Source organism: Tetrao urogallus, assembly GCF_951394365.1.
Source record: "Tetrao urogallus genome assembly, chromosome: Z".
Classification (NCBI taxonomy): domain Eukaryota; kingdom Metazoa; phylum Chordata; class Aves; order Galliformes; family Phasianidae; genus Tetrao; species Tetrao urogallus.
The window spans coordinates 51,610,213-51,633,923 of record NC_136816.1 but is presented as its reverse complement, the minus strand read 5'-3'; the positions used below and the strand labels follow the sequence as shown (position 1 = coordinate 51,633,923).

The following is a 23,711-nucleotide window of genomic DNA, read 5'->3' as shown; positions in this document are numbered from 1 at the left end:
TGAGCTGCCATGAAAACCATGCAAGCCACAAGAAAGTTTTCATCATTTCCCTGATGCAACTGCCTCATTTAGTGAGTAACCACTTTCCTGAGCTGATACGAGCAATTTGGATAAAGGACACCACGATAAAGCAAGAATCTGTGCTTTACAATGCATACATTGAAAGCTGAACCTAAAGAAAAAAATGGGTGATCCCATCTATTTGAAGTTAATGAAAAAAAAAAAATAGAGTCAAGTAAAATCACTTCCACTTCATTTTGCGGTATTTTTAAAATACTTCCTCCTCCAAATGGACACCACACCCAGGACAGACCCCTTTTGCTTCAGCACACCAAGAGCCTGTGTTGCCAAGCAGGAATACACCGAGCACACACTGAGTACACAAGAAATGACACTACTTGCCCACACTGGACTGAAGCTACCATACATTTCTTAATTTATCACACAGTTGCTTTGAGCTTTGTTGTTTCAGTTTTAATCATCACAAGAATTGATGTGTCTCATCTTCCTCTGCTTTTAAGATGGGTTCTTCCTAATTACGCAGAAGTTTCATGAACTGATAAAACAAATGTCTTGCTCTGAGTCTCTTTCAAGTCTGATATCTCAATAAACATGACTCACTCTAAAGAGAGCTCTCAGATGCTGTAATCAGGTCACTGTGATCTGAAACACTAGTGTGGAGACAAACGTGAGGCTCAAGTCATAAAACACTCAACATGGCAAACTGGCTGTGGAGCTCTGCCATCCTCATCACCAGCTTGTCCAGAACAGACTGATCTCACAACCTGTCACTGTTCTGCTGGACAGGAGTCTTGGCTCTATGAGACAAGGGCAAAGTACCAGTGAGCCACATGTTCATTATTAATACACTACTTCATTACCTGTGCCAGTGAGCTCTGGAGTGAGTCTTCAGGCAGCACTGCTGACCCAGGGTACAAGACCCATGGAATGATGGCAATTGCCCTCCATCAGAGGAGTCCAGCCAATTGCCCTGACTTGTTATGGCCTGTCAACTGTGATGTGACAGGTGGTACTGAATCTGACCTTGGTCCTTCTTGAAAGACATGCATCTTTCATTTTTTCTTCCTCTCAGCTAACACATTTAGTTGCTCCCACCATTTACCTCTGCCTTTCGAACACAACCTGCCACAATCAAAGCAGCATAACAGGTAGCTTATCTGAAAGTGGGAGTGAAAAACCATACAACTCGCTTGATAAACATCATTCTAGGAACTTACCTGAACAACTTTAATACTTTACAATCTAGTCTGAGATTTACATATCCACAGGTCCCTCCCATCCTCAACAAGAACATACCAGAGGGAACAGACCTTCCTTCTTCATTAAAATTTTTTGTGAATATCAACTCATAGGGTGGCTGAAGGCAATGACAGACAGTACAGGACTGCTGTAGTCTTAGAGAACCTTTCAGCAATGAGGGAAAAGGATAAAAGTAGAGGAGAAGTAGCTGATAGACACTGAAAAGTAAATAACATATCTTCTAGAACAGGTACTGTATTAGCAGCTCAGAAGTTAGAAAGTCAGGCATCCTTCCTGATAGGTCAAAGCATCTCGTTATGTGCTGAAAGTGAGCTCCAAACAATCAGAGTATGGGGAGTGCCAACCCTATACTGCTTATGCTAGGAAGAGTCTCTTGCAATATCACCATGTGGTAAGATCCATTTTATGCTTTGTCTCTCCAGCACATGCTGGCTTCGGAGCAACAGCACTACCACAACAAACAAATTATTGCAGACACTTTCAGTAACAGCAGTGATAAACCTCAGGATAAAAGCAGCACCAGGATTAAACTGCAGAGGAAATTAATTTGAAGACTTTCAAAATTATGCATCCTTAAGGTTTACTATACTGTAGCATTTGTTTGGCAAAGGCTTCAGTCTTTGACTATAGACTTCAGCATATATCTTTGGGTATACCCATTCACACAGAGTTCAGCACAGAGATGATCTTGGTTTTACAACAGAGAACTCAGGTCTCTCTGCCAAACAAGGCACTTATCAGTCAGAAGGTAGGGAAGAATTATGAAATATAAATGCATTCTGCTTTATCAGTAGCTTCTTGACAGTGCTGAACTGCAAAGATTGCTATTATAAAGGATGTTACTGGGACAGAGTAAGCAGGGCTATGTTTCACCTGGAGACCTCCAGCTCACCGGTATGAGCAAGCAGGATCTGGACAGATTCAAAATGTTACTGCTGAAAAGAGCTAAATGACACAGAACAAGGCACACGTTCACTACATAGGAGCTATAATATACTGGAAAAAATATATATCTAAAAATCACACCTTATGATTCAGTATACCAGCCTGTGGATTTTGGATTTGGAATTCAGAAAAACATCACAACTATTTCCTCTAAGAGAGAATGTTATGAATATATGAACAAATACCAGTGCAGTGCTTAAAAGCTTCCTATTTCATCTCATTTAAGATGTTGCCACTCCATCAGCCAGCATTATTACATACAAATAAAAAAAAAAGAATTAGATTCCCTCATTACAGAGGCTCCTTCCTCGAAAAACGGTGAAGAAAGAGTGTGTAGGAAGCATGGGGCAACCAGCAGCATTACAGCTCAAATTGTCACAGTTTTCAACAAAAATGAAAATAGACTTGCTGTGGCACACAGTATGATACAACAATTGTCTAAGCAAACTCTTCCCACAATTACTTCAGTTGATTCAATGGAAAATAAAGTGACATTCTAAGAACTATATTATATATTCTCCTTCTACATGTTTCCTCCACTTCCCAACTCTGTTTACACAGGGCTATTCTGAGTTACTACTTCCATCATCTGACATATTGCAGCTGTGTTCACTTTTATTTAAAATATTTTGTTATGGAGTAGCACCTCCATGGAACAGTAGACAAAACATATTTCAGGGCTGGGGATTGCAAGAATTCCTTCTGATGCTCTCTGATGCAAGGACAGCTACTCCCGAAGTGCCACGTGCACCTACATATGACGTGTCCCAAGAAAGTTTTTCTGTCTGAATCAGCATGAAATAGAGAGCACTTAAATGCTTTTAGATTGAGCCTAGCGAGCTGTCAGAAACGTTACCACTGCTTATGAAGCCTCAATACAGTTACTGAAATCTGCAACAGGATTAGGTGCTCAGGGGACGTAATCTTGAACAACAGCACCTGGAAAGAGATGCAGAATTTTAGGTTCTCATTTGCTCAGCTTACACAATTAATTTCAAGAGCTCCACAGCTGCCAGCTATGCAAATATTGCCCTCTTATTGTAACCACGACAAAGATTTTGAAGGTGCCAGGGTTAGACATAATCTGCATTAGCACTGAGTTTACCATATTTTTCACATCTATGTCACTATACTTAATATGACAGTAAATGCTTTTTACAAGTCTAATCCACAGTGACTTTCAATCTTCCCCATGGATACATGAATTTTACTTTTAAATGAAGCCAGACTCAAACCTCCTATAAAAGAACTAAAGAGCATAGAAGAAAAACAAAAAGTTTAGTTTTAATTTTTGAATGTAAACTTATGGAACATTTACAGAATCACAGAATCGCAAGGTTGGAAACGACCTGCAAGATCATCTAGACCAACCACCCTCCCATTCCTATTAGTTCCACAAGCACTAACCCATATCTCATAGCTCCTCATCCAGGCGCCTCTTGAACACTGCCAGGAACGGCGACTCCACCAGCTCCCTGGGCAGCCGTTCCAGTGCCTGACCACTCTCTGAGAGAAAAAGTTTCTCCTAATGTCCAACCTAAACCTCCTCTGGTATAACTTCTGGCCGTTACCTCGGGTCCTACTATTTGCCTGGGAGAAGAGGCCAGACCCTTTTACACCACAGCCTCCCTTCAGGAAGTTGTAGAGTGCAATGAGGTCTCCCCTGAGCCTCCTCTTCTCCAGACTGAACAATCCCAGCTCCCTCAGCCGCTCCTCATAAGGTTTGTGCTCCAGACCCCTCACCAGTTTTGTTTCCAGTTTCTCTGGACACTCTCCAGGGCCTCGATGTCTTTCCTGTAGTGAGGGACCCAAAACTGAACACAATACTCGAGGTGCGGCCTCACCAGAGCTGAGCACAGGGGGATGATCACCTCCCTGCTCCTGCTGGCCACACCATTTCTAATGCAGGCCAGGATGCCGTTGGCCCTCTTGGCCACCTGGGCACACTGTGGGCTCATGTTCAGCCGAGCATCAACCAACACCCCCAGGTCCCTTTCCTCTTCACAGTCATCCAACCACTCATCCCCAAGTCTGTAACGCTGCATGCGGTTGTTGTGCCCAAAGTGCAGGACCCAGCACTTGGCCTTGTTGATCCTCATCCCATTCACCTCGGCCCAGCGATCCAGTTTATCTAGATCCCTCTGCAGGGCCTCCCTGCCCTCAGGCAGATCGACACCACCTCCCAGCTTGGTGTCATCTGCAAACTTACTCAGGGTACACTCAATCCCTTCATCTAAGTTGTCAATGAAGATATTAAACAGGATGGGCCCCAGCACCGACCCTTGGAGGACACTACTTGAAACAGGTCTCCAGCTGGACTTCACTCCATTGAGCACCACCTGCTGAGCATGGCTCTCCAGCCAGTTCCTTATCCAACGGAGGGTAAACCTGTCCAAGCCACGGGCAGCCAGTTTCCGCAGATGGATTCTGTGAGAGACCATGTCAAAGGCTTTGCTGAAGTCTAGGTAGACTACATCAACAGCCTTTCCCAAGAAAAAAGAAAATTCCAAGTTGTTTTGGGATAGCAATTTCCAAAACAGTTTTTATATTCTTTTAAAAAACTGAGGCTGGTAAAAGTATTATCATAACACACATAGCACCAGTTAAGGCTTCCTAGTCATTCATTCATACTTAGACATGATTGTCAGCAGTAACTCAGGAACTGCACATGGCTACTTATAAAAGGTAGGTCCTTTAACAAGGCATTTGCCACAAGCATACCAGAAGACTTCTCATATTGACAAAGGGAAAGAAGAGGATCCTAATAGCCTGTGCCAATTCCTCACAGGTTCCTGACACCAAAGACATTTTCCCATAGAAAGTGAGAAATGAGCAAGGAAGACAGTGACTTTTGGCACAGCAACAGTGATCGGTATAGGACAGAGAATCACAGAATGGCTTGGTTTAAAAGGGATCTCAAGGATCATCAAGCTCCAACCCCTCTGCCGCAGGCAGAACCACCAACCTTCGCATAGTAATATATACAGTATAGTACCTCAAAAATCCTCTTACAGTAACAGAGAAGAGTAAGTTTGGAACTGAGGGAGAAGGAAAGAGATAACAAACTCCAATGAAATGCTAGAATAAAGGTTTTTGACCAGAGTATTTGTTGAACATCATCTACATCTCATTTCACAGTACCAGCTGTGTGCTATCCCAAGAGCTGCGTAAAGCAGATGGCAATATAAGAAGGCTGGCACAGTGACTCACAGTCCTTGCTCAATGGCAGGAAGTTCTGCAAATTCTGTGCCCCCCCCCCCCCCCCCCCCACACACACACACATCTTCCTGCCTCCTCTGCCGAAGTCTATCTCCATATCACCAGCACTAGTGCACTGGCAGGTGTTTAACTGTTGTACTGCATTAGCTCAAAGAACACTAAAATAAAAGCCAAGAGCCCCTTGCACAAAACCTCCAGAGTGATGCTTTGTTCTGGTGAATTCAGAGCCAGGTACAAAAGCAGTGATGAGCAGACTCCAGGCAGCATTCCATTTGCAGCTGTTTGCACCATGAAAGTCTCTAAACATGAAGCATCTGCCACCACACTTCAGTGTTGGAGCTTCAAGAAAAAACTTAATGCTTTAAATCAAGGTTGATGCCAAAATCTTAGGTTACAGGATTAAGTAGTTGTATACTTTCGTAACATGAACGATCTAGTCCAATGAATTTAGTGTCATCTTTTATTTCTGTTAAAATTTGTACTATCAGGTAGACAGGACTGGCTCTGCATAGACCACCATGGCTCAATGGTTGCTCCTGGAGCTACCTTAGCAAATGGTGCACCATCCACCCCTTATAACTGGAGCAGAATTGTGAAGTGGCCATACTCTCTGACCAGGTTCACTGTTACCAGAGCTTACAGTGTTTCCAGGCAGCTGAAAATAATTGTGTGAACAGGTTTACACACACAGCTGTTGGAAAAACACTGCTCAAAGCTACAGAGGCAGACAATTTCCTCCTAAGTCTCTGTTCCCAAATACCAAATCACAGGTATCTAGTGCCACAGTTTACAGACTGTGCAGAGGAAAAAATGCCACCTAAAACTGAACGGAGATCATTCGAAAGGTCACCAAGAAAAACTTTTTACAAAACCAAGTATATTACAGGAGTTCTGTTAGGGCATAGAGTACCTACAGGACTGCTGTTGTGTTGGAAAATATTTCTCTTCAGTAGAAAAATCTAATGTTCTGGTCAGGACAGCCTTCTATAGATTTCCCCTTCCAAAAAGCACAGTTGCAAGCAACTAGAACATGTCTCAGCAATTCAACCAGATGGCCTGAATCTTCTTTCTATGGCTCCAGTTAAGGAAGTTGAGTCAATTTGCTGAACATCTGCTCCAGAAAGGGCTCTGAACAGAAAGTAAAGCAACCAAAATCTACCACAGTTGTCAACATGGGTGACAGTTTTGCCAGAGACAGTAGACTAACACACTTGATCAAATTATGAAGCCCTTCAGTCTGGAATTTCTATTTCTCCCCTCAATAACTGCTTTCTTCTTCCCTGAGAAAAGACTGTGGATTTCTTAATCTGGTTATTACATTGTCTGAAGCATACAGGCTCAGAATTTCATACACAAATACACATCTTCCAGACAGAGAATCTCACAGATCTGTCATGCAGGATCTACTGGGTCACTGTTCTGGACCAGATTTCACTGCCAGGCATTACATAGAGAAAAATGAAGCACCATTTCACCATTTTTTCCTACAGTAAGTCCAGTAAAAGGACATCTTGATGCAAAATAACATGTTTGCTAAAATGCTCCTTCCCTGGAGTTTTCTTGTGGAGACTTACGCCTGTCCATTCACTCTCCCAGAGGCATTTGCCCCTCACTTCTCTGACAAAAGGCCTCAGTCTTCTGTATCTCATACCACAAAGTCCAACCACATCCACTTACAGAAATGGAGTACCATTTCAATTCTTGAATCTTAGTGGTACAAAGGGTCTATGATGCAACAGCAACCACAACCCATGCTTCTGGAGCCAAGTATCAAATCTGTTAGATTTCAAGAGTCTGTCAGATGTTGACCTTGGCAGAGGGCTGACAGACTCCTGGACACGTCTTACGATACCTGAATTCTCACAAAGTCACATTTAACTACACAGATGAATTTGGCACTCAGCAAGTAATCATATGCACAGTTAGGACACTTAATGTTCACTTTGCATGCAGTTATACATAACCCTTAGTCTTCTTTTCAGACATCAAGCTTTCTGCAGTACAATAAGGTGTCACTATGGTAGAGGAAACATACATTAAGTAGTTCTATCTTTGTCTTACTATACAATGATACCAAAGTGTAGACATCTCTGCCTGCTAAGGTACTTTAACTCATGCAGTAAAATAAAACTCACTGTATTTTAACTTCAGTGTATTTATTCTATATGCTTGGAGGAACAAGGAGGGAGACAGAATGTGAGTTTGAAGGAAGGAAAATCTAATCCTAACCAATTTCAGTTAGTTTCAAAGCAAATGTCATCTAAAATTATAAGCATGAAATGCAGTTTTTAAGCCTGCCTGTTGCCAGCTGCTTCCACTGACATTTAACTGCCAGCCTCATTGTTGGTAGAAATATTTCAGGTAACTCCTTATTAAAGCTGTTTATCTCTGTACACTTCACCTCAGTGCAACCCTTGTCCCCAAGATTCAGGTACTCAGAGTACCTTTATAACTGTTAGCTTCTTTCTGTGAACTATCTAGTCGATCTTGAAACTGTTTGCTGATACCAACTCAGTCTACATTACTGTAATAAAGTTACAAGCCTTAAGAACTCAGGCTGATGGAAATGAAAAGGCACTGAACACCAATGAAAAGTTATTTCTTCCCCTGGCAGGTCATCCCATCTTCACCTAGATGGTCATTAACACAGTCATCCCTTCTTCACCTAGATGGTCATTAACACAGTCAAGCTTGAGAAAAGCTTGGGAAAATCTATATTGTTAAGGAGTTAGTCAGGTTGTAAGTTGTGTTAAAGAGCAGCATGACGTTTTTCATGTGGGCTTTTAAATAAGGCATGTTAAAAAAAAAAAAAAAAAAAAAAAAGCAGTTAAAATTCTCACTGGGGGCTCAAGGCATTTGAAATAATATAACATATTCCAGCAGGAATTTCCGACAGGCTTTCCTTCTCCAGTGGTAAATTCATGAGGAACCAACTATTAAAGAGTGAAAGGTTCCTCTGTCAGTTTCATATGTTCATGGCTTTCTTAATGTTGGGAGTTGAATTCCATGTATTTTGACACATTTGCTCTGTTCATTTCACTAGAATTACTTCAAATGTTTGCTTTTTTATTAGCAATATACACTAACAGTCTTTAATAAAGTAGCTAAAATTTTTGCAATACGGATTAAGTTTCCTTACCTACCTATTCAACTTAACACAAACAAAATATAAAAGCAATAATGAAAAAATATTTTAATATTGCCAGGCTAGCAAAATAAGCAGCTCAGCTGTGAATGGCACAGAAAAATGTTACTGTCTACAGCAAGAAGACACATCTGCTGAGCCCCAGAGGCATGTTTCATTATATTTAGACACCATATCACCTGCAGCCACAACTCCACCCATAAATGTTTGTGGATGAAGCACGAGGTGTTGCAGAAGAGCAGGAAAGACTAGAGGCTGTCAGGGGGAAGAGACAAAGCACAGACTGAACTCACTGCAGTGACAACAGGGAGTCTGGATTCAGGATTGTCCACCCCTCCTCTGTTTGCACATGTTGAGTTTACCTATGGCTCTATCACTCCTGTGGCTGTCAGTTTAGATGCTCTACTCTGCAAACAGTAGCTAGTCACTCTAACTAAGCTGTTCGAAATGTCTTCGTTCTCTCAAGGAAACAGGAAAAAGTACTCTGCTTACTGTGGCTACGGGGTATCCTAGAGACTGAAGAAGCCAGAGAGTACTGACAGGAGTAATTGATGCTTCACCAAATTGCAAGCTAGTTGAAACCTAGTTTTGGTCACTGTCATTATTCCAAAGGAGAATTTCAAAACACTACTTGCCATTTAAATGATCACCAACTGAGATAACTCCCTGTTACCTATCATTGTTTTTGGTCTTTCAAGTGTCAAAAATCTGATTCGTACGACAGTCTGAGAACACAAATGCAATTTCAGATGCACTTGTAATAAATGCCTTTTGCCTGGATGTTGATAAATAAGCAGCTGCTCTTGGCTATGAGAATGGAGGGAAACAAAAATAGGAACAGGAGAGGGGAGAGAGAAGGAAAAAGCTCCTTCCACCTCCTAAAAAAGGCCCAGAGTGATAACCTGTTTGAGAGGAAACAGCTAGCAAACTGATTCAGTGTTCAGATCATTGGGAGTTCAACATCAGAAAGCACCCCACCAGAAAACTCACACTGAAGGCAGAAGAAAATGTGGTTAGATGTAGGTCAAAGAACAGGAAAGGTGACAAGTAGGAATGCTGTAGCAAGAAAGAGATGCTCTGCAGAGAAAACTGAGTCTGAGTAACTGAGTAACACAGACAAGAGTTGCATGAGCCTCAACATCTGAACTATGAGATTCAGGAGGACAGAAACACTTGCCTAAGTAAAGCCAGAAGCAAAAACATCACTTAAGCACTGGGTAAATCTTGAGAAAGACTGCACCATAGAGACACTCAGTCCCAACATCTGGACTTCAGGGCTCTTTTGACAATTCACTGTCCCCTGCTCCTTCCCATGCTGTCAGTCTGCTGCAGAGTCCATCCTCTATCAAGGTCTAAAATGCTGTTTAATTCTCTCCGCACTCTGAAAGGACATTCAGAAAACACCTGGATATGCAAAGCTCTTTTTTTTTTTAACTTTAAGATACAAACAATAGTACATTAATAAAAACAGAAAAACATGCGTGCCATGAGATTGGCAGCTTTACACATGGAGAACATATCTGTTTTGCTTTCCCTTCCTAAATAATTGCTAGAGTCTCAATATCTTTGAAGTTTGTAATTTCAATTTTTTTATATATAAGCACACAGCAGCTTTTTAGATGTCAGTGGGTAGGAAGAAAACTTTAAGAAGTAGGGATAACATAGCTGAGCCAATTTAATTTGCATCTACAGAATTAATTGACCCATAGAATTAAATTGAAAAGTTTTAATGTAAAAATGGCCTACAAATCACAGGAAAGTAATGGCATGGTACAGAACATCAGTAGACAGACATGGAAATAAGTTCAGGCAATTAGGGATCCCTCCACACCTAGCAGCAGAGACAGGTCAGCTCCTGGCATGTTCCCAGCTCTCCAGGGAGGGCAGTTCAGCTGCCTGCAAAAGAATTCACAGACCACAATGCACTTGGCTATTTCTCCAGCTGAGGTGACCCAGCATGAGCAGGAACCAGCAGAAAAAAGGAGGACAGAGGTGCAGCATAAGGGCTTACAAACCCAGACCGCGCCCTAGAAACTTGTCACTGACTGTGCCAGTCCATCCAGGTACAGTAAGGCAGGAGAGAGATTCTTTCTTCCTGCTTCATAGGTGAGATGATAGGTTCTTGAAGGTAGAGGACAAACATGCTGTACCCACGCAGGTAAGCACTTCAAAGGCGGTGCCATATCAGTAATGGCCTCATCTATCACCTGCAGCCTGCCTGTCTGCCTCTGCTCCACAGTGAGCAACCAGAGCCCACAAAGTTATCAGGACCAGCAGCACTGGCTCCACTTAATCCTCTCCCAGGGCTCCCTCACTGCCAGGCACCAGTCACAGGCAAGCACTGCTTGTACAGCGATTGCCCATGCTGCACTTAGGGACTTCTCCAAGTGGTCTGACCCTTATTTCTTGCTCAAATACATGCCCAGAAATAAGAATTAAATTTTCCCAGGATTTAAAACTGAGGAAGTGAACTGAAGCACCAACAGTCTAAAAGCCTTATCTCAGCTCTCACAATAAGGTTAGAAAAGAGCAAACAAAACCCCACCCTTTCACTCAACAGGACTAATGGCCTACAAACTGAGAGTCAGAACCAATCTGACAAAGACACAGCTACCTTAGTGCATGGTCATTAGATCAGAAGTGGACCAGATGTTCCCCCTTATCAATAAACAGAGCTCTTCCATTTCCACTGCAAGTCACTGACAGCTGCACACACAAGATATGCTTTCACTAAATCATGCGTAGAAACTGGTGGGTGCATGCCTGTTAGATCTACTGAATTCAGATTTCCTCTAAACTGACACAAAAATTTTGTCCACCCCTTGTCTTTAATTTTTCAGGTTGCTTGTCTCCACTCAAAAAGATTTAGATTAATGCAGCAAGAGCTGACCTCAGGACAGCCTCTTCACTGCCCTGAGTGTATTTCCAATCGTGAAAACACTTCAGTGACAATGTTAAATGTCAGTTGTGAATAAAATAGCAAGAGAATATCAGGAGATACATCTCAAAACAAAAACATTCTGCTTGAAATAGTAAAACAGACTGCTAAAACACAGGAAGCACATTTAGAATTCATTACTGTTGTGGCAACATAGCACAAGCAAGGCATGTAAATTTAACACCATTTTGAACTCTTAGTTCTCAGGTTTTGATTTCTCCACCCAACATGGGAAATAACATCTGCAAGGACTCAGTGCTGACTTTTGTCATCTCCTGCATAGCTGCAGTCCACTCACTTTGCAGAAGCACTGCTTCAAAACGTTGCACTTTCACTACAGCTTTAACAATTTGCTCCCCTGGGCTTTGTGCTGGTTTCTCACCCTTACCACCTATTGTTATCCTCCTTTCTCCAAGGTACTTAACCACTTTAGGGATCAAAGTAGTCTGAAAAATAACTGCTCCATCACAACTGCTAATACTACATGGAAGTTCCTTCTGCAGAGACTCACTTCACAACACAGCTTGTTATCTCACTATCAGTTTTTCAGCTTTTGCTAGACTGCAAGTTAACTGCTGTCATGAGTGAGCTGAAGGAAGACACTTCTTCCGAACAAGCAACAGTTCTCATGCAGATGATCAGGTTCCAAGAAAGCCTGTTTTATGACTTCTAGAAATTAAACTGAAATAACTTCATCACAATTGTAGATTTTACAAATTCTGCTATTGCTCTAGGAACCCGAACATTTTGATTGCTTTTTTTTTTTCATCCATCTGGATATCTTAGACATACCCCTCATCAAGCTGCATTTTCAGCCTGCACAGCAGCACTTTATTGCTGGTCCTCAGCCTACTGCATAGTTTCAGGTAAAGAAACAGGCAAGTGTTACAGAAATTCAGTTTTATCAGAAGCATCTCTAAATATTTGTGGAGGTACTTAATTTCGCCCAAGTGTACAAAAAAAAGGAGAATTTACCAAGTGTTATTGCCATGGTCCAGTGTCATGGAGAACAGCAGCCCTTATTTTGCTTTTTTACTGTCCAAAATACTAAAAAAAAAATTACATTCAGTTTGTTTCAAAACAATCCACATCAGTTACATCTTCAGCAAAATCACGCATTTAGTCTCCGTCGCCACCCCTGATATGCATCTATCTCCTTTGCATATGATAAAACACATACTGCTTCTAGAGTGTTGCAATGTATTTCCTAAAGATTTATTATGACCATGGCCAGAGGTGATGCAAGCCCAAAGTGACAAGCAGTCACATCCCACCGCTGCAGGCAATCTGGCTAACACACACAGACCAGGTCTTGTCCATCTCTCTGCCATCACAGACCATAGCAAGCAACAACTGCCCTGCCACACTCTGGAAAGTGGTATTCAAAACAGCTAGAGCTCAGATACAATGAAATAATGTTTTCTCTGTGCCCGGTTTTGTAAAAACAGCCAAACATATTTCCTGGGTAAATACTATCCCAGATTAATCTAAGCATAATTGCTGTTCTTTCCAGCACAAATTACACTACCACAAGCCCTGTGCTGCTATTTCAGTGTGTTATTTCTTCTGTTACATTGTTCTGAGAGCATATGGAAATCAAGCCTTGTTTACTGCTGAACAGAGGCCAGACAGGTATCGACTGAGCCAATTATTCTCCCTGCCACAAGTAAAAATTCCAGAAACAAGCAGTGCATGTCACAAACCGCTTCTTGTCCCCACAGTTGAGGCCTTGCAACTCAGAATAGCATTACAAGAAGGGATGGAAAAATACACTGACACTTTTTGTACAAGAAGCATATTTTTCCCTTCTTGTTCAAGTAGTCCAATGTTTAGACAGTTTCTTAGTTTTCATAGCCCTTCAGCAGCACCTGGTGAGTGCTGCAGCACCTTTACTGACAATTGTGGCTTTATGAAACTACAGCATGTGAGAGCAAATTCTTTTAAAAAAAAAAAAAAAAAAAACACAACCATTTTCGTAATTCAAAACTGCTTTGGCCAGAAGAAAGCTGAGAGACAGCCCATCCTGGCAGGCAGGTGGGGCACTGAGTTTGCAGTGTGTGAAGCAGGGCCACCCACAAGGGCCACCTGTGTGTGCCCAGGACCCCCCAGTACACTGTCATCCCCATGTTTCACTGCCCCTGTGCAGGCATGCTTCACCAACACATGCAGCAGTAACACAGCTCAGATTAGCTTGGCCTGATCCTGGTGTTCATACCCATGCCAGCTATACCGTCAGATCTGACTGTGGGATTAGGCCTGACCCAGCAAAAAAAAAAAAAAAAAAAAAAAAAAAAAAAAAAAAAAAAAAAAAAGTCAAGACTGCTTCTCACACCAGCAGAACCAACTGAAAACACACACAACACACACAAAACCACAGCTTCAGGGTGCGGTTCCAGAGCAATTTAAACTCATTTAAATCTTGGCTGCTGCAGTCCCACCTGGCCATAAATACTGCCTGTCACAGGGTCAGCATGAGCAGCTGTGTCACCGCAGCCACTGAAGAGGCTGAAACCCAGCCATGCAGATCAGCTTTTGAAGGAGTGATCAGACTCCAGACAGGCTGGGTCTCTGTGCCACCACACTGCTGAGAGTCATAGCTCACAGCAATCCATAAGATCAACTGAAAGTATCTCAGCAAGTTCAGGCTATGCAGAATCTGCAAAGGTCAGCAGCGAGGTGGGAGCTGGGATCCCACTGTAATTAAGACTGGTTGAAATCAGCAGTTTCACTTATGAAAGAAGCTGGACCTAGATATAGGACCATGTTTTCAGCAAAGCCACTATGTCCTTCAGTTTTTAAGCATGTTATCTTGTTTTCAGTCGCTTTAACTGTTTTCCAGGCACAGGTACCCTCTGTACTGAGCTACAAAACACCTTCCACACAATCCTGTAAAAACACAAGTAGAAGACTCACTGGCCTTCAACCCTGCAGAATACTGGCCGTCGTAACAGAAAATATTTATGTACATAGTTCAGGCTTTTTCCAACTCAGCTCCCCTGTTACTGCTCTACGCTGGGCTTCTGGCTACTGGGAGGCTCCCATTCTGCACATACACCCAGCATTTTGAGTAGCTGTACAAATCAAGCACAAGTGTGGGAGGATACCCTCACTCTTTAGGTGAAATGGCCAATAAAATAGGGCTAGTATGTACAACTATTCATTTCCCAGTCTGGATGTCCAGATAGATTTTTGGAGCCAGATAAGAATCAATATAAATACCTCACTGGAAGCTACAGGGATTTTGCTACACACTGAATAGAGTAGGTGAAGGTTCACAGAGGATGTGCAGAGAGTATGTCCCTTATTACCTGCTTTTGCTAGTGCTCAGCCTATGTACCCAACCTGGAGAAGCTCCTGAGGAGAGAACTGCAATCCCTGCCAGCTCTGGAGGCTGAGGGTTGAGCAGCTCCATACCTTGAGGAAGCAGCTCCATGGGCTGGCAAGTTGTTTGTCCATGGATGTGAGTCAGAGCCATGAGTTACTGTTCAAATTTGACTCCCTACAGATTTGCATTGAGCAACGTGTTAAGAATAGCACTGACACGATCCCCTAGGTAAGTTTCTTGCAAAGACACACTCACTTGAACAAAACAGCAATTTACTTTGACACTGACAACAACAAACATTCTTATCAGCTATTTATTTTCTTTAGCATTTTAAAACATATTCGGAGCAAAGAAGGGTACCCTGTAGAGTTTCTGCAGACACCACCTGACTGAGGGGCAGCAGGGAAGCTGATCTCTTATGCAAGGCACTTCTTTGCTCTGCTCCACAGATCTCCAAGGGCCCTGGTTCCCTTTTCTGTCCCATGTAGCAGATTGAAGCAATGCCTGCTTTCACCAGCCATGGTCTGGCAGACCAGAGAATCCCTGTCAGGGGAACCCACCTGTATCTCCCTCCACCCACCTCTGACACTGAGGCAGTGCATGTTCTGCTGGCACCCCCACTCCAAGCACTGGCACCCCTGCTGCAGATGTCTGTGGCTTTTTGAAGACAAGCACAAGCACAGAAGCACAGGAAGTGCTGATCCACCAGAGAGCTGTGCAGGGCCCAGCCCATGCTTCTGCTCTTCTCAATGCACCCACAAGCAAGGTGCCCACCCTGGATACTGCTCCCCACTGCATCTCCACCATCATCTGCATCATGGGCACTGCTCCCTCTCCACCTTGCCAGCAGTTTGGTTCCATAACACATAATGGCTTGAAGATGCATGTTCCAAAGGAAAAAAAAATTAAATCACCCAAACAGCCTCAGTAGTAAAACAAACATATCAGGTTAATCATTTGCTGTGGGAGGCACAGCACAGTGTGCTTATCATCCCACTGAAGTATGACCCACCAATCCTGCCTATCACTGCCAGCATTTTTTCCCCTACCTTACACCCAGCATATTCCTAGAACCTCAGAGCAGACTGGAATCAGCAATAGTGACCACTAGATCTTGAGCCAGAGCAACTATGTAGCTGAAACCCCCCTTAACAGAGAAGGCAGGCTGTGCATCTGCATGCTTTCAATTCACCGCCTCCAGAGTTGGACTTGATCTAGCGCACTCGCGTGTGCTATAAAACCTGCTTCCAGTGCAATATTAATATTTCCTGTTTCAACAATGTTCAAGTAGCTGTAAGCGTGCTGTAACAGAGCTCACTCTCTTCTTTACCAGGAGATGAGCCTTGCACTAAAAGCGCATGGAGCCACTCCTACCACATGAATTATGAGCACTTGGTTAAACAAAGCAGTTAAACTTTTCAAGTTCTCATTCAGCAGTTTAATTATTAGCAATGTACAAAAGAGTAGAAGAGATAAACAGTATTTGGTTGCCAAATTACACCCATCAATAACAAAGGAAAGTGTTCTCAAGAGCCGCAAGTGCTAAAGAAAGCATACACCCAGAAGAATATATATGCATAGGATACAGTTAAGCTTTTTTTTAAAAAAAAAAAAAAGTTTTTTACCCATCTGTTTTCATTTAAGAAAGTCCTATGGAACATTTACCAAAAGAATTTTTCCTATCCAGTTGAAAAAAAATTGTCTTTTGTTTCCCTGCATTCAATACAGACGAATTCATAGATTCTCCATTTAAACACTTTTCTAAAAGCCACTGCTTTGCAAGCACTCACATCCTGAATTAGGGTACAGTTTCATCGAGGTGTAGGAAGTGTTACACTTCGGGTTTGCCCTGCCTATCTCCACAGGCAGAGCAGCCCTCAAAGCTCCATGCTGCTCATTTGTCTCACCCAATAACCACGAGCATCAGGCAGAGGCACTCCTGGAAACCGTGACCAGAAGCAGCAACACAACCCTCACCACTGGATGCCACAGACAGATCAGACTGGCACACACCCAGCACACACCCAGGTCAGACCCATTTGCCAGCTGTCCAGCTTCAGCACGGAAGATGAAGGCTTTTCTATCTGCTCATCAACATGAGACAAACTGGAAGCTACTGATAGCAAAGCCATGCTTCAATTCACAGGAAGAACAAAACTAGAGGATGAGACTGTGCAATACTTCGTTCAAACAGATATCTTCACACCTCCCTTTCAGTAACTTGGGTGATGCTGAAGCACTTAGTTTCCCTTCTGCTTAGAGAAGGGACCTGGGGCCACTAGCACAGATGTTAATTCAGACATGCAGAGCATGGAAATGCCTGAAATCCTTTGCAAATCTAGACATCCATAGCTGCACTCACTACAGCTATACTGCATTCCTAGCAGTGTCATGAAGCTATTCAGGCACTTCTTACAGAATGCACGTATATATTTGTTAATTCACACAGGTTTCCAAGAGACCAAGATAAAAAAAGAACAAAGTTTTGGGGAAAGCATATTTTCCTCAAAGACAAAGTGCTGCACTTTGCTGCCTTACATCCCAAACTTTACATTTAGTTAATCTGGGTAGTACTCCCAAGAATTACACTTTTCATCTTCACAGTCTTCTATGACACCAAACATTTTCATCACAGAAATAGCTTGTACCTCGAGTTCTATTAAGCCCCCATTAGCTGCAATTTGGTCAAACTCTGCAATTGATTGTGCTGGGATTGAGAAATAAGCCAGGCAACAGCTGTAGCCAGGCTGGAAACCAGCTACATAAATTCAGTTGCAGTGAGCCTGTTAACACAGTTTCTGCTGTATGAGCTACTTCCTTCTTACTTATATGATCTCACTTGAGTTTGTGCTGGACGCAGACATCTAACAGACTCAGCACAGCACCAAAGAAAAACTTCCACAGCTTTTTACCTTTCCTTTTCCTTAAGTAACTGACAGCACGCAGAGTTGGAGGCACCTTTTAATAAGTGGTCCATGAAGTCACAAAGTTTTGGCAGCAAAAGTCTAAAAGAAGGCCCAAAGGCTTTGTTCTGAAACAGTTTCTTCAGTGAATAGTGTTCACCCTGAACTAGCACCAGAAGGGGATCCTCTTGCTTGGTTTTGTTCAGCTATTTCCTGGCTCTAAAGATGAAAATGATCAGCTATGAGGATTTTTTCCAGATGCGCGTCTTTGACTAACTACATCAGCAAAACTAGAAACACAAAGCTAGTATTTAAATTAGGGATGTCTTCCCAATTACTTTACCTTTATGTTATTAGCTCTTACATGTAGGGCTACATTTTTTTTTTCCCACCACACCAGTTTGCATCAGGCTACAAAACGTATCTGAAATCTGTGTGCATCTTTAGACACCAAAATGAAATGCTACTTGCACACATGTATTTCCCAGCAGAGGTAGTCACAGTAAAGCACCAACCTTCCTCAGAGCAACCTGCAGGCTCTGCCAGGAACTTGAAGCCAAAGTCAAAAGTCCAGGTTAGGTTAAATGTTAAAAGCAGTATGAGGTTGCTAGAGCAAGACTTGAAAGTTTGATAGTCTAACTTGGACAACTTATTAACTCTTCTAGGGAAGTCATTGTAGATGCATTGTTCAGTGTGGGGAATTGTGCTTCTCAGGGATTCAAAGTGCAATTTGAGTTATAAAGAGAATCTACAATTTACAATAGGCTGAATATCTGAGTGACTGAACATCCACCAGAGTCTATGCATACAGAGGGCACTGGTCAAAGGAGAAATGGTATATAGAAAAGACAGAAGGATACTTTTGTCCACTCCTTTTGCTCCCTGGGACTAATGACCAAGGCCAGGAGAGAGGCTACAGCTTCACACATTGACCACTCAGGCCAGCAAAAAAAAAAAACAAAAAAAAAACCCTCTGAACTCAGAATACTATTATGAGACCATATCTTGAAAATACTTAGCATGTTAATTGTGGTCATTCTTTCCCACAGCACATAGGAGTGCAGGATTCTTAAGGCAACACCCTGAGCAGCTCAGGCTGGAAGGCAATCAACAACACCTAGCATCCAGGTGAAAACCAAGGCACAGTGGATGGGCCCTTTACTCCTTGTCAAAGCATCTTTAACTGCATTGGACTTTATGGCAGATAACACATCATCTGTCCGGATGCACAGGTCCTAAGAAGAAGCCAGAGCAAGTCTGTCAAGCAAAGCACTTGCTGCTGAGGCCACATCACCTGCACCTGATGAGTTCCTGCGTGTTAAACAAGTGGACAAAGCATCCATTCAGGGATGGATCACTAAGTAGCAGAGGTCACCCTCAGCACTGTGTCTCCCAAGGCCCTGTCCCCTGCTCTGCCTCACAAGTGACAGCAAAGCAAGTTAAGGTGACTCCAAGATCAACTCCAAAAGAAAACTTCATCACTGGGACAGACACACAACACGCATCTCCAGCAACCACTCCAGACACTAGAACACCTCCAAAAGTCTCTGGGATATCCAGTAGGTAGCAGGAACAGAAAATGAAATCTGCAGGCCCTCAACCTGCACCACCTGGCAGGTGTCCACAGAGGGGAACACTCAGGAGAGCGAAGGGCTTAGGGCTTCTGAGCTGAGGGCCCCATTGCCAGGCTCCAGCTCCCCCACTCTTCCCAAGGCAGGCATTGCCTCCAGCAGTCAAAGATTTTGTGTTTCTATAAAAAAACATTTTCGAACTAGCTTTAAATAAAACTGTCACACCAAAACTTGGAAAGCTGCTCATTAAGACTGCAGGGCACTCTGAGTTTCGCAAATAATTTACACATTCATTTCTAACATTGCCTAAAGTATCAAAAACTTTCCTTACTGGGAGGGCAAAACCAAGGGCTTAAACCTTGCTGCCCAAAGGAACCAATAGAAAGCACAGGCTGAGCAAGATCCCAGCACAACAGCAGTAGGAGGAAAGTGCTCAGGACCTTTTATAAACGGAGGTTTGGGAAACAAATGCAGTTCACTGGGAAGGAAACACCTGGTAACTGCACTGCTTTTCACCTCACTCACGTTGGAGTTTAAAGTTATAAAGGTCTACTCCAAAGCTACTAAGTTATAGGACGACACTTGAGACTGTCCTCCAGAATTGTGAAGCTGCAATCCAGAAGTTGTAAAGTTGTAACTTCAAAGATGCAGTTGCATTCTGGTCACAAACCAGTGTGACACCTATAACGCCATGCTACAGAATTAAAACCCGGAGCTCTGACTAGAACGTAAAGCGCTGAAGTTACAACGCGGAGCTGCAGCTACAACGCGTACAGAAAGTTCTAAACGAAAAGAAACTTTTCTAAAAAGACAACACAGCGGCCAGAAAACCTGCCCGGAATCCTGCCGGGGGTCGCTGCGAGGAAAGCTACGGCAAGCCGGAGCGCACCGCCGCTCTGCAGCGGCGCCGGCGGGGTTGCCTTTATCCTCCCCAGAGCCCCTCTTTGCGCATCGAACCGAAGCCGGCGAAGGAGAGGGGCTAACAACACCGCCAGAGCGCCCTGCTCCCGCCGTCCCCGACCCACACCGACTCACAGCCATAGCGGGGCCGCTGCAAGGGCGCCAGCTCCTCATGGTGCATCCTGCCGCCGCCGGAGGGACGGCGCCCGCTGCCGCCGGCCCTTCTTATGCGCCGGCCGCCCCTCGCTGATTTGCTGCCGCTCGGCCGCGCCCGCCCCACGCTGGGACGCGGGGATGTGGGGTACGGCTGCAGCGGCGGCGTGAGAGCTGTGGGGCGCCGCCGCACGGGAGCGGAGGGGGGCGCGGGGCCGGCACGGCACGGCACGGCACGGCAAGGAGGAGGAAAGAACAAAGGGAAGAGAAAGAGCAAAAGAAATAAATTGGAAAAAAATAATACGAAAAGCCCCAAAGAAGGCGGAAAGCAAAGAAGATAAAAAGAAAAAAAGGGTGGAGGAGGGAGGAGAGGAAGGGGAGGGAAACAAAACCCCAAAACGTTAGATATTAAAACAATAAAAGACAACAATAGCAAAATAAAAGACAACAGGATGAAGCAAGAAAGCAAGACAAAAAAAGAAAGACGAAAGAAAAAAAAAAAAAAAAAAAAAAAAAAAAGAGCAAGTAAGAAAAAAGCCAGTGACAACTACAGGGAAATAGAAAACAGGTTGAACCAAAATTGGAAAGGCCACGGCACCTCTTTGGCCTTTTTGCTGAAAAGAAGTGGTGAGGAGGGCTGAGATACCAAGCATGGGATTCCGACCTGCAGTTTTGCTCTGTCAAATAAGTCTTGTACTCCACAAGCAGCATTCCTACTGTGCCTAGAAGCCACCACTGCAGTTTGCTATGCAGTCAAGACACCTCAGGACAAGGTGCAGCTTCAGGCCTGCTCCTTTCCAAGGTGTAGGAATGGGGTGGGTGCTCTCACTGCAGGCTACCCTCAGGCCAGGCTTTGCTGCATGCAGTGCATTACCCTGCTGCAATTCCAGAGTCTGTGACAGTGTGGTGGCCACCAGCTCCTGGACAACACCTGGGATGCACCAGAGAAGACTGGATGTGAGCAGGGCTGGAGGCAGAGGCATGTTTAACTGCATGAGTTTCAGTGTTGGATCTTGCACTCTGGTCGTAACAACCCCAGGCAACCCTACAGACTTGAGGAGGAGTGGCTAGAAAGCTGCCTGATGGAAAGGGAGTTTGGTGTACTGATGGACAGTTAGCTGAAAATCAACCAGCAGTGTGCCCAGATGGCCAAGAAGGCCAATGGTATCCTGGTTTGTATCAAGAACATGTGAGCAGGACTAGGAAGTAATCCTGCTCCTATGTTCGGCACTGGTGAGGCCTCACCTCAAGTACTGTGTTCAGTTTTGGGCACCTCAGTACAGAAAGGTCATTGACGTGCTGGAACAGGTCCAAGGAAGGGCTACAAGGCTGGTGAAGGGCTTGGAGAATATGTCCTATGAGGAGAGACTGAAGGAACTGGGGCTGTTCAGTCTGGGGAAAAGGAGGCTGAGGGGAAACCTTATTGCTCTCTTCCAATATCTGAAAGGTGCTTACAGCGAGAGTGGGGTTGGTCTCTTCTCACTGGTGACAGGTGACAGGATGAGGGGAAATGGCCTCAAGTTGCATCAGGATAAGTTTAGGTTGGGTATCAGGAAACACTTCTTTACAGAAAGGGTTGTTAAGCACTGGAATAGGCTCCCCAGGGAGGTGGTTGAGTCACCATCCCTGGATGTGTTTAAAAACAGTTTGGATGTGATGCTCAGGGACATGATTTAACAGAGGGTTGTAAGAGTTAGGGTAGTATGGTTAGGTCATGGTTGGACTCAATGATTTTTAAGGTCTTTTCCAACCTGAGAAATTCTATGATTCCTTGTTTTAGGGCTGTACTGTGCTTTTCCGGCTGCCTCTAAGCCTTCAGTGGGAAATGGTAGAAGAGAGAGCAGAGTCTGTGCATATCTGTAATCCAGCTGGAAATGCAGTGACCTTCACTGAGGTTTTCCCCACTCCCTGGAGCACAGAGTGATGACTTAGTGCTCAGGCATGCAGAGCAGCACTGGAGTAGCTGTAGTCCTCACCTGTCTTTATGAATGCTTCTGAAGCATCCTTTAAGCAAGCTCCCATACACTTGCTCTGGCTTTTAGAAGCAAAAATGGGTGACCAAACCCAATGAAGAACTAAGTTCAGTTAAAAGTGAATTTGATAGAAAACACCATCTTTCCTATAAGTGATTTTTGCTGATTTTTATTTTATGCTTAGCCTAAGCCTGGAAGAGAGGAATACTTTCTCTTCTTTTTCTTTTATTCTTCGGTCTCTGCCCTTCACTCTGCCACTGAAGGACAATGGTATGCAGCCATCACATGCCCAGTATGTGTTGATACCGCATCTGACAAAATGTAGACCCTTCTCTTGCAGCACCTGAAATTCCCCTTACAGTTCTCCTGCTCTTTGATGATATTTGTGTCTGTGTGAGGGCTCAGCCAATCCATCCCAAAGAAAATCTACTTAATTTTTCCTTTTGGTAGGACAATTTCTTTGAAATAATTTCTTCCTCTGTACCACAGAGCATGGAGAAGAAATAAAAGGCCAGAGTGGGGAGGATGGAGGAGTTTTTGGCAGCATTGCCTTCCATGACGCTTACAGAACAGCAGTAGGACATGAACTCAGTGCTCCCAGCAGGAGATGCGGCAGGTGTGAGAGTGCTGGAGTAACAAGCAGTAGCTGTGTGGCTTTGTTCATGATCTTTCACAACAGATTTGCTAATCCCTGCCTTTCTGACTTCATCAGCTGTTGGCAGCACAGAGGAGGCTCGCAAACCCCAGATGCACTGCCCACCCCTCCTGCCACCTCCTCCTCCTCCCAGGCATGACCAGGAAGCCTGCCTGTAACTCATATCAAACAGACCAGAGGCTTTTAGCCGGTCCTAGGCAGACTCAAGGCTGCTGCCCATTTTCTCTTCTAAGTCCTTAAAGAAGACTTAGTAGTTCTCACAGCTTCTGAGAGGCAGGCACTTAAGAAATCAGTGCAGTCAGATATCTAGAGTAAATGTTTGAGGGTGAACATTTCCTGTTCGCGGTCCAAGTCTTTTAGTGGAGCTTGAGATCAACGTCCCCAGCACTATCAAGGGCATCACACAGTGGGAAGGTGTTCCTCGATGCGTTGTTACTGGCTCCAGTGCCAACCCACGCACCTGCCTGTGAGTGGAGCAGCAGGCCGGTGTGACGGCTTGCTGCATATTCAGGGGCAGCCGCTCATCGCTCCAGGCTTAGAGGGAACAAACCTGAAGGGAAATTGTGATAAGGGAGGAACAAAGATGTTGGGCATCTCACTGACTGAGCTCAAATCTAAATGCTGTAGTGGCCTATGCTGCCTCATGCTTCTTGACAGTTCTGTTGTGTACAGAGGGATTTTAACTGGAGAAGGATATTGATAT

The 23,711-nt window shown here is 43.9% G+C and overlaps 1 protein-coding gene across 1 annotated transcript in view; it reads right to left on the bottom strand.

Moving 5' to 3' along the window:
• Nucleotides 1-20,408, bottom strand: part of IQGAP2 (IQ motif containing GTPase activating protein 2) — a gene marked incomplete at both ends in the record, with an annotated part of 120,340 nt that extends 99,932 nt beyond the window's left edge. The window contains one exon of the mRNA XM_079548113.1: nt 20,363-20,408. Within this exon, the coding sequence (XP_079404239.1) occupies nt 20,363-20,408 (46 nt within the window). The remainder of the gene's footprint in view (nt 1-20,362) is intronic.
• Between the last annotated feature and the right edge of the window lie 3,303 nt (nt 20,409-23,711).